Below are 12,013 nucleotides of genomic sequence, written 5' to 3'. Positions count from 1 at the left end.
CTCAAGATCTTGGATGCAGAGTGTTACCTTTCTTAGCTGGAGAAGGAGGAAGAGGTAGCAGCAGAGGCGATGAGCAGGCAAGAGGGAGAGGTGAGAGAGCAGGGCTGAAACATTGGTGTTCACTTGACAAGAATGCCCTTCTGCTTGATCTTTTACCTTGAAAACCAAACCAGTTGAAACGTGGAGGTACAATTATAATGAAAGGAAGTGTGGATTCTTGGAGAATAGGACTGGGCATGTGGAATGGGATTAGGTCTCAGAGTTTTGAAACAGAGCAACCAGCTGCCCCATCTTGATGTGGTATTTTCTGCATTAGATTGATTCCCCCCCCCCCCCCGGTAATATCATGCTTATTATTTTATGTTGTTTCAGAGTTACTTTTTAACTTATTCCAAAGTGGAATAGGAGCCTGGATAAGTACACATAAATAATAAAACACAGCAGCCATTTTAATATAGTGGGAATTTTCCCAGCGTTTTGTAATAATAGAAGCATCTTAAAAAACCAAAAACAGAGCCTTGTTCTGACCTTGACATACAAGCACTCCTGTGCCTGAACATAGTCAGTCTTTGGTTAGCAATGGCAATTCTGTGGGGTCTTCTGCATGCAAAACATTGGCTCCACCACTAAGTTATGTCTCTTTCCATTTCCTGAACCTGTTTTGGGAACTGGTTTGTAGAATCAGATCTCCAGCATGAATCATTCCAATTTGGTCCATTTGGGATTTTTGTATGAACTCTTTGAGTTCTCTTTAATCAAACACTGCCTGTACATAATTAAAATGGCCTTGTATGTGTGTCTAGGAGTATGGATTAATTTTCAAAGAATGCTAACTATAGGATGTATTTGTTTTCCCCACCAGATAACGGCATCTGCAAACCAGAGTAAGTAATGCAGATATTTTCAAAGTATTTGGTTACACAAGTAGGACATGCAACAAAATGTTGCAGTGTAGCGAGTCCTTCTGTTCCGGATTTTAGTCAGCCATGCCTCATTCCATTTCCCCTCCCCTGATTTTACACCCTCCCCTTCCTTCACTGTCAAGGAGCATTCTGTGACCACTGAGCATGCTCAGACCTCATTTGTCTGTTTTGCTGGTTTTGCCCCCTTCATTGAACTCCCCCCCCAAAAAAATATTTTTTGCACCTCTTTGGTACTTCGTGGGGGGGGGCGTCTCTCTCTCTCTTGAGCCTGCTGATACTTCCCCCGTTGCGAGTGGATGGTGCAGTTTTGGCTATATAAAGATCCACACTATTCATTTATTTGATGCCTAGAAAGCAGTTTTCATAATTCATTGGTGTGTTTGCAACATAGGAAATGCAGCCACTTCAATTTTCTAATCTCTAATATTATGCAACTGGTATGAGTTAAGCAAAAATTCAGAACACAATGTGCAATAACAGAATACCAGAAGAAGGAAAATGCTACTATTTCAATCAATTCCTCTTACAATGCAGGTTGGATCTATTCACAGGTTTCATGGCATGATGTAACGATTAACAATTCCATGTGCAAATATTTTCCACTCTGGCTGCTTTCCTTAGATATGACATTGACTGACAGCCAATCAATCACTTTTGTGTGGGTTCATGGCTGTGGTCTATGCCACAACAGAATATTCTAGAACAGAATACAATATTCTTGCTGGAAAACCCTCTTACAAAAAATAAAACAAAAAACCCCAGAATTAAATTCGAAGAGATTTGTACTAGGCTATAATTTGGTGAAAGCAAAACTAATATGTCTTAAAATAGAAACTTGCCTGCTATATCACTATACAGTTGATGGAGAGAATATAGCCTTAAGCAAATTTCTGAGGAGCTGGGCTCCAGATATGCGGAAATAGAGAAAACACCAAGCCCTTAAATATGTTTTCACAGCTCAGAACCGCACTGAAACTGGTTGTCACAAAGTTTGGTGCCAGGTACACACATGAATGGGATTTAAGTTTCAAATTAAGCCTTCTGGTGAGGTGAAACTCAGAGTAGCGTGGAGATGCATTCTGGACATAGCTGTCAACTTTTCCCTTTTCTTGCGAGGAATCCTATTCGGAATAAGGGAATTTCCCTTTAAAAAAAGGGAAACATTGACAGCTATGATTCTGGATTCTGGAAGGACTGGGATCTGACCATTTTTACCAGAAGTATAATGTAACCTAACCTAACCATTTTAGCAATATGATCCATGCCCTTCAAAACTCAAAATTCATGTTAGTACACGTGAACTTTGTATACAAAAGGTTAATTTACGCTGAATTGGATGGCACTTCTCCCTGATATGGCCCATGCAGATAGGGCTGAAAAATAAATTGCATGCCTTCTCTGCCCACCATTCTGGTCACTTACACTAAACTATGGTTTGGCTTACACTAAACTATGGTTTGTGCAGATGAGGGCAAAGATGAGCATTCCAATGAGAGACCAGTAAAGATAGGACAGCTATCATTCAGGAAAGTGCTGGCCCCATTAACTGATTTGTATAATGAGGGACATTAATACCCTTCTGAGGAACTCCACAAGGTGGTGGTGTGGGGTTTGGTTTTTTTGTTTGGTTTTTTTGCCTGTGCCTCTGTAATGCAGTGGTTTTCAACAAATGGGCCGTGGCAGCCTGGGGTACCTTGAATGATGGTCAGGGGTGCCGCGGGCAACACTGGCCTCTGTCCCTCTTTCCTTCCTTCCTTCCCTCCTCTGATGCCCTCTCGCATCTCTGCCTCCCAAAGGCTTGTACGACTGTTTGTTGCAGCAGCCCTGGCTACAAGCTCTGCAGGCAAATGGTGCCACTGGGGCTGGCCAGGGGGTGCTGGTTGCCAGGAGCTGAGGTGGCCTTCGAGTAAGCAAGCAAGTGGGTGAGGGATCCCAGCCAACCAGTCCACCAGCCTTTGCTGTTGGGAATGCACAGACAAGTCCCAGGTCCCTGTGGGGCAGTGTGATGAAGCATCTCTTTTTGGGGCAGGGGCTGCAGCTCAGAGACTAGGGGCGGCAGCCGTGACTGCCCAGAGGACTCCCAAAGAGAGGGGAGAGGGAAAGAGGCTGAGGGAGCACTCCACAAGGGAGGGTGTTCAAAAAGGGTGAGAGGCTGCCAGCTCTGTGGGCAAGGGGTGACATAACTGGGCTCCTGAGACCCACAGGGGTGCTGTAGAAAGAATGTAGTTGGTCAAGGGAACCGTGGACTCAAAAAGGTTGAAAACCTCTGCTGTAATGATTTTGGGTAGAAAGGCAGCAGGAAGGAAAGGTGTTAACCATAAAGCACCCTTCTTCATTTCCCCCCACTCAACACTGCCTTTCCCCAAAGCTGCTTTTTCCTAGGAAAAGCACAGATACCTGTAGGCATTATTCATGTGTAATTCTTGATGGCAGCTAAGACTGTGAGGACTTGACTGAGGCCACTCAGGGAGTACAAGAGGAGCCTAGGCCTCTAAAGAGTAATTCAAACTCTCTCTCCCTTCTGAACAATACTGATTTTTCAGTATTGTTCCAGGCTGGGGAACAGGATAGTTAATGCTCTTTATACTATAGTGAACCAATTATGGGATTAGCAGGGTCTGGGAAGGGTGCCATCCCCTGTTATATTCTTCTCTCATTGTTATAGTGTAGCACCCTACTCGTGGTTAACGCTTAGCTGGAATGAAATATTCAATGCAGCAATAGAGAAATTAAAATAATAATTTATTTGTCAGACAAATAAATGAGAGACACAGTGGTATATGGTTACCAAAAGCTCTGCCTGCCTCCAGCCCTGATGGCCAGCACTTATATTTCCTCAGCCCAGCCCCCTTGCTCCTCCTTTGGCTGCCTCTGTCCAATCAGCCTGGTTGAAATTCCTATTGGCTGTTTGCTAGAACCAATCATAAAAGATACACCCATTTCCTATTACCTTTTATGGGAGATAAAGAGCTATATTTCCTTCTATCCATAAATGGCAGACAAGTAGTCATATATCTTACATTTGCCTCGACAAGGCACCTTAATTACCAGATCACCTTTTGCCCCTGTTGCCCCTGCATTCCAAAACAAATGGCTAAAACAAATGGCTCATGGTATTAAATTCTATCTAAACAGAGATCTTGGGTTCACATTCTCACACACCATCAATGAAATAAGAATCTAACATAAGAATCTAACAGTTCTTACTTTCTAAATCCTTTGCATAATTACATTAAGCCAATAAATCTCATACATAACATAGATAGCTTTTTAGAAGAAAAGGCCTTTGCAAAGTAAAAAGGGACTCAGTAAAAACAGCTTCAAAAGAAGCCTCTTCAGTTTACAACCTCCTTTCCCAGCCAGCTGCTTTTCCCATTAGCTCTTGCCCTTTAACCTTAGGAAAATATGGCTAGAGTCTGATGGGAGGCACATGGTATTATTTTCTGTTAAACAATAAATCTTACTATTTACCAACTCTTAATTAGTGTTTTTGCAGCTTGATTGTATTCTATAATATGTAGGGTCAGTATAACCTTTGTTCCCAGCCTGTAATTCCCTTTTACAACTTTGAGAAATTTGTCTCCTGCTACTGCTATAAATCAGGGGGGCCCTGTTCAGGAGGATAAACAACTGCCAAAGTACTTAGCCAGCTGCTTTTCTGCCTGGCATGAAACATACAAACATTTGCAAATATATCTTTAAGCTCATTTTAAAATACAGGCCTTGATCAGATGCCTCAATAGTGCTATGCGAAATTTTTCCTGTGGGAGTGCAGCCAGATGAAGCAATGAGGTGGAATATTAAGATATATAGGATAAGACGCAGCTTATGATCCTATAACCAGAACTGCCTCAAACACTCTCACATCATGTACCTTTGAAGATCCTCTGAACCTCAGTATTGCACTGAGAACCATGAAGGCAGCCAGACAGTCCCAACCTTAAAATTAATGGTGCATTAAAGAATTCTTATTCCTTTCCTTTAAGAGTTCCGCTAGCGCTGCCTTCCTTGTAGGAATGGAAGAGAAATTTGATTTTGTTTGCATTTTAATGAGATACATTCCAATTCACTCTTCCCCAACAAATGCATGAACTGAATGCAGCTATACTTGAAATTTGACCTTTCTCGAATTTTTCTATTCAGTGTACAAAAATGCATGAATTAGGGGGAAATGTCATAAAAATGAATGAATATTAGAGAAAATAGCATGCAAAAATGCATTATATAAGGGGGAAATGCTTGGGAAAATATGTATTTAAGTCAAAACTGCATACAAAAATGTGTTCATTAGGAGAAATTTGCACTAAAATGCAGGTGCATTTTCATGAGAATTATTTTTTACAGTCATAAATTGGTGCAGAAATGTGAAGAGAACAGCAATGGGGATGGGTTGTCCTGGGGACTAATGGTATCAGAAGGGCACAAAAATCAGACCTGTTGAAGGAATAGAGCTTTTTAGAACCTTTGTTGTAATCTACTTTTTAAGGGGGCAGGTTTCAAGTCTGTTAAAAATAAGGTCCAGTTCCTTGTATTTCAAATGCCTCTTTTCAAAATGACGATCCTGTTGCAACTGAAGCCATAACAATGTCCCAAGATGATAACATACATTTTGATGGATAAAATAAATTTGAATGGAAGTGCATGGGAATAGGCCCCTTAAGAGTACTCACATGGATATTGCCTTGCCTTTCACAGGTATTTCCATAATAAAAAGGAAACTTCTTCAAAGAACAATACAAAAGGGAACAAGTAAGTTAAGCTGGTTACTCTTCTAGCAGGATAATTGCCGGGCCCATTCATTCATTCTGCTAAACTTTGCAGGAGTGACAGAGGGTGGTGAAGGAGGTAAAATCTCTGGGACAAGATGTGCTGACAGCCATCCTTCAGACAGTTTTCAAATGAGATTAGACAGATAATTCGTGGAGGCTAGGGCTAGTAACTGGCTACTAGCCATAATGGTTGTAAACTGTGGCCAGGATCATGATGTGGAGGAACTGTGTGTGAGAGAGTGTTATTGCCCCCTTGTGTCCTGTTTGTGGGCTCCCCAAATGTATCTGTTGGAAACTGGGTGCTGGACTAGATCTGGCCTTTGCTCTGATCTTGTGGGGCTCTTGTGTAATAAGGAAATGCAACACGTCAGTCCCGAAATGTAATAACCCAGCATGAACCCATTTCTAGAAACTCTTTACTTCTTTACAAAGACCCCACCATGCACTCACATACCTCACTTTCTACCTCACAAGACCCACTTCATGCCACTGTGTAAGACAGGTAATCATTTACCATGATGTGTGTGTGTAACCAACAACAACTTAATACTTAATACTTTAATCATCTGTATCATCCATATGGATGGTGGCAATAAGATTCTTTCCCACTTCCCTTCTACCAAGTGGTATTTTTCTAGAAAAAAAGAGGTGCTGGAACTCACTATGAACACCTCCCTTGTTCTCTTATAATGGCAATGGCGCCCACCTGAGAGGGGCCGGAACTGAATTCTGGCGGGGGGGCTCGGAGCCCTGCTTCTGTGTAATATTTCTGCTCAAGTGCAGAAAATTCACTTCATCATTGGGCAGGGCAATACAGATTGGTGCATAATGTGTGGTAAATTCTGTCAGAATATATTGGGGGGGGGTGTTTGTGTTTTCAATGCAAGTATTGATGCCGTGCAAGTATATGGGTGGTTCAATGACAGCTTGTAACTCTTCAGGCAGCACAAATTTATCCCTCAGATTAAGCTGCCAGCCTCTCCCATCTCTGCCTCATTGTTCCAGGAACCGCCTTGCCTTCTGTACTATGCTCACTCTTCTTCTTTTGGGGCCTAAAATAGGTTTCAGTTGTGGCTGGATCTAGAATAACAAGAGTCTCCTTTAATTTGTCAAGGAAAGCACATTCTTTCACAGAAGTCAGAAAAGGGCGTTACAGCAAACTTTTACCGTATTTTTTGCACCATAACACTCACTTTTTTCCTCCTAAAAAGTAAGGGGAAATGTCTGTGCGTGTTATGGAGGGAATGCCTACAGGTGGCATGCCTATGGATTTTCCTCCTCTAAAAACTATGTGCGTGTTATGGTCGGGTGCGTGTTATAGAGCGGAAAATACGGTATATGCTATTTTTGCAAATGTTTAGTTATAACACCAGCCAATAACGATTACACGAGGTGGGCTTTTGAGATATGCTCCTGTAGTCCAGCATCTGTCAAACACCACTTAGGGAACATCCCATGAAACTGGACTTCTCAAGAGCACAGTGTGTGAGTGAAAATACTGGAGAATTCTTGACTGTCTTGGATTGATTCAATGGTGGGGGGAAGAGGCTGCTACTGGCTGGATGGAGCTGCCTTTACACATAGACTTCTTTGGCACTGTGAAGAGGTTCTTCCACTAGGCAATCCAACAAAAGGGATTTGATTCCTAGCATATCTGGGGGAAAGAATACAACTTTCATAATACAACACATTTTGCTTTCTTTCTTTTTTAAACAGGACATCAGAGAAGAATGAAATTCGAGTTGGCTTCTTTGAGTTGGTAATAAAATTGTTGCTTTTCACCACTTCATATATCTGCTGTGGTTCTATAGATCAGGGTGGTCAGATTCCCAGTTTATAGGGTTGTCATAATCGCAACTACCCTTTTGAGATTCAAGTACAAATGGAGACAGCTTTGTATTTTGTTTTTCCAAAACTGTTATGGGGAGCCTGATGTTCACTGTGAAGGTGGTGCGTGTTGTTACTCCAAGAAGGAATGGTGGAGCTTAGCATTAAAGGTAAAGGTAAAGGGACCCCTGACTATTAGATCCAGTCGTGACCGACTCTGAGGTTGTGGCGCTCAACTTGCTTTATTGGCCGAGGGAGCCGGCATACAGCTTCTGGGTCTTGTGGCCAGCATGACTAAGCCGCTTCTGGTGAACCAGAGCAGCGCACAGAAACACCGTTTACCTTCCCGCCGGAGCAGTATCTATTTATCTATTTGCACTTGACGTGCTTTCAAACTGCTAGGTGGGCAGGAGCTGGGACAGAGCAACAGCAGCTCACCCCGTCACAGGGATTCGAACTGCTGACCTTCTGATCGGCAAGTCCTAGGCTCTGTGGTTTAACCCACAGCGCCACCTGGGTGAAATCCAGTGCTATAGTTCCACTCATGGAGTGGCTTTTGACTCAGAAGAGCATCTATTAATGCAAAAGAAGGGAGGTGATTTGCACTGATATCTCTCTTCCATACACAACCCTTGTGCCTTCTTCCGCACTTATCTAGAGGGTCCTACAAGCTTCTGCAACAGATTTTCAGTTCTCAAGGGACTGTAGCAGGAAGGTGGGATCAGAAAACAACTACCATTTATTTTAGTGGCCGCCTCTGTTGGCTCAAAGCCATTCTGCCAGTGAAGCAGCAGCCTTGGGTTTCAGCCAGTGTTAGTAAGAAATACAGTTGGAACATTAATATACAAAGGAGCGGTGCATAATTTTTTTGTGAATGCTCTTTGTCTGTTTCCCCCCACTTAAAGTTTAGATTTGCTTCTTCATCTGAGAAACTGATGATGGTTTTCGGTGGCATCTGCGCTGCTCTTCATGGAGCTGCCCAGCCAGCCATGTTGATTGTCTTTGGGGTAATGACAGACACATTTATTCAATATGATATTGAGAAGCAAGAGCTTAGTGACCCGAATAAAGGATGTGTGAATAACACTATAGTGTGGATCAACAGTTCCTATCACCAAAACAACAATAATACACCAGTGAGTTGTGGGTAAGTGAACAAGACATTTTGCATTGTGTCCGGTGCTAATACTACTCAGAGTAGCCCCACTGAAGTTAAAGAACATGACTAACTTGGGTTCATTAGTTTCATCAGGTCGACTATGGGTAGAGGCCGGACATAACCTTACAGTAATATCTCAATATTTCGATATTTATAGACCTTACAAATGAGCAAAGCATTTTATCTCCTCTGTTATTAAATGACATTGTCTGAAATCTTCTGCATTCTTGCACAGAAGACAAACCAATGATACTCCAGGTCAGTTTACCAGCCTGCCTTCATATACAGTGGTACCTTGGGTTACATACGCTTCAGGTTACAGACTCCGCTAACCCAGAAATAGTGCTTCAGGTTAAGAACTTTGCTTCAGGATGAGAACAGAAATCGTGCTCCGGCGGCGCAGCAGCAGCGGGAGGCCCCATTAGCTAAAGTGGTGCTTCAGGTTAAGAACAGTTTCAGGTTAAGAACAGACCTCCGGAACGAATTAAGTACTTAACCCGAGGTACCACTGTACATGTGATTACACCACTGGGCATTGGCTCTGTAGTTTTGCAAACTCCATGTCTTAAATAATATTCCCATACCATGTCCTATCTCAGTTGGACTAATGTCATCTCCTCTCCAGAGTTGGAGGTGTTGCTACTTTGTTCATTGCCTGGCTGATAATTGCTCATTTTAATTTATACTTGCCCTACCATTGAGTCTAGCCAGCTTTGCCAACTGCTGGCTCTTACTAGAACACGTAAAAATAGAAATTCATCAGTCATTTTTCTAAGATTTGCTTTGTACTGCCCTGGTTCTGTAGAAGTAAAAAAAGAAAAGAAATATATATCTTTACTTTTGGCATTTAGAACTATTGTGCACAATTTCAACAGGAAATCACACAAAGGTAAATGTCCTTTGGCTTCAAAAGTTGCAGCTGCAACCCACAAGTCAATAATGGTTGAGTACTTGGATTTCAGGGCCAAAGATAATTGATGTAAACTTAAGGTTGATTCACTTGTTCCACCTAAGCACCATTTTTTGGCAGTGGTTCAAATTCAGAACTCTTACGCATGTTTACACAGAAGTAAGTCCCACTATATGGAATGGGACTTGCTTCCAGGTACATGTGCATAGATTGCATCATTAGCCTTTCACAAGGAAATAGTTTGAAACTGGATCAGTTTATGCAAATGTTGAACAATAACTAATATTCCTTCTTTGTTTTGCCCTTGTTGAATTACACATCAACCAGTTAGCATTAAATGCTTTTAATGTTTGAGGTTTTACTGAGGTTTTATAATTTGTTGGAAGCCACCCAGAGTGGCTGAGGGAATCCATTCAGATGGGTGGCATATAAATGATATATTATTGTTATTATTAATATTAATGGAGAATATGGTGTACCTATTTTGTCAGATTGTCTGCTACTTACAGTATATATTATTTTGGAAAGTAGTTTTTTTGTTTTCACTACAATCCCTTACTCTGCCCTCTCTGAATTCATACCCAAATATTAACTGAGGGAAAAGAACAATGGAAATAAGTTCATCTAGCTGCTAATGAAGTTACATTATTTCTGATATTAAATTTGCCTGCAGGCACATCGATTCAAGATGGACTGATTTACCAAGGTCATATATCTTCTTTAATTCTTTCTTTATCTATCAGGTTGCTGGACATTGAAATGGAAATGAGTTATTTTGCAAGTTACTATGGGGGAATAGGCTGTGCAGTGCTTGTGCTGGCATACTTCCAGGTCAGTATTATTATTTACTTCCTCATATTATTTTCCACAATAGAAAATGGTTTAATGTTGGTGGCACTCACCTGAAAAACAACAAAAAGGCAGCTAAACTCCTTTCTCCACAGTTGGGACACAGTCACAGGGCATTTCCAATTTGGGGTGCAACCACCCAGAAGGCCCTGCCTTGTGTTCCCATTTATCCCTCCCAACTTCCTGTGGACATCTGTTGACTGGAATCCTTCAACGATGGGCATTGTGAGGCAATTTTTATGCTGCTGTCTCATGGTGATGATCCAGATCCAGTTATATACATGTCCATGTGTTTAGTAGGCCTCTGTTGTCAACATACTGGAGTAGGTTTGTAAGCCTGAGATTTCTTCCCGTGCTCCATGTCATGTATAATGCACACAAAGGGACCAAGTGTTTATTTGCCGTTTAATCATAAGAGTTAACAGAAGTGGTTTGGTTTTTTTATAGTTAGCTCCTCAATGTCAAGATCAATAATGGTAGGCAAGGATCTCTGGAGGCAGTTGTTGAGCTTTGGGGGGGGGATTACGCAGGGTTGTTGGGGGGGATTGCCGAAAATCGCTCACTCGCATGCGTCCAAAAATCTGCCTCTCAAATGTCCCCTCGCTGGCAGAAGCTGCCAATCACCCGCCAAATTACCACAGCTTCAGCCACTCAACGCCAGCCATTGATGCAGCAACCAATAACACGCCCAATAGCCGCTGACAGCCGTGGCAGCAACCAATCAAATGTCCACCCTATGCACTATCCATGTATAAGACGATCCCTACTTTTTAGCATAATTTTTAAAGAATAAAACTTATACCCAGAAAAGTACGGTATATATTCTGTTCCTGGTTAAAGCCAGGCAATTCCCACTAATGTAACTGTGTTAATGGCTCCTGCCAGCCATTGTAGCATATATCTGTAGATGCCTGAATCAACTTATAAAGCATGTGCAGGGTTTTTATAACAGAAATAATCAATGCCAAATAAACCCAAAATTAGAATATATTTTTTCCATTTAGCTGGCTGTGCTGTCAATATTTGCATCGTGGTTTCGTAGTTGCTAGATGATCACCCCTCCCCCTTTTAACTGTGACGCTTCCTTATCTCTCATTCTTCCCTACCCCCTACAGATCAGCTTATGGGTAATCTCAGCTGCTCGACAGACACAGAAAATCAGAAAAGCCTATTTCAGGAAAATAATGAGGATGGATATAGGCTGGTTTGATTGTACATCAGTGGGGGAACTCAGTACACGTATTTCTGAGTGAGTAATCTCAGACATCCATTGGTGAATGAGGTCAGCATGTTTTTAAGACGCTGCATTCTAATGAGTAGTCTGTGCAAGGTTATGTGAGTGAAGAATAATATCTACAGTATTACTTGTACCAGACTGGGGTCTGACTCCAAAGCAGAGCTAATATTCCACTGGATTTTGCTAGCAATGTGAGAGAAAATTGGCTTGAATCTGCACTTCTTAGAACAATAAACTAGTTGAAAACAGAGCTGGCTTTCCAAATTCACACTTGTGATGCAGTTCTTCAATTAAAAATGTGTAGAAAAATGCATATATTGGGGGAAAGTGTACATTAAA

General features: G+C 41.8%; 1 protein-coding gene across 6 annotated transcripts in view; it reads left to right on the top strand.

Moving 5' to 3' along the window:
• Window positions 1–12,013, top strand: part of ABCB11 (ATP binding cassette subfamily B member 11) — an 81,086-nt gene that overhangs the window by 36,198 nt on the left and 32,875 nt on the right. For all 6 annotated transcript variants that reach the window (XM_053408980.1, XM_053408970.1, XM_053409011.1 and 3 more), the window contains exons 3-8: window positions 863–884; window positions 5,619–5,672; window positions 7,409–7,451; window positions 8,425–8,666; window positions 10,332–10,419; window positions 11,553–11,686. In XM_053408980.1, the coding sequence (XP_053264955.1) occupies window positions 863–884; window positions 5,619–5,672; window positions 7,409–7,451; window positions 8,425–8,666; window positions 10,332–10,419; window positions 11,553–11,686 (583 nt within the window). The remainder of the gene's footprint in view (window positions 1–862; window positions 885–5,618; window positions 5,673–7,408; window positions 7,452–8,424; window positions 8,667–10,331; window positions 10,420–11,552; window positions 11,687–12,013) is intronic.

The sequence above is a fragment of the Podarcis raffonei genome, chromosome 1 (assembly GCF_027172205.1).
Source record: "Podarcis raffonei isolate rPodRaf1 chromosome 1, rPodRaf1.pri, whole genome shotgun sequence".
Lineage (NCBI taxonomy): Eukaryota > Metazoa > Chordata > Lepidosauria > Squamata > Lacertidae > Podarcis > Podarcis raffonei.
This window is presented reverse-complemented; position numbering and strand designations above follow the sequence as displayed.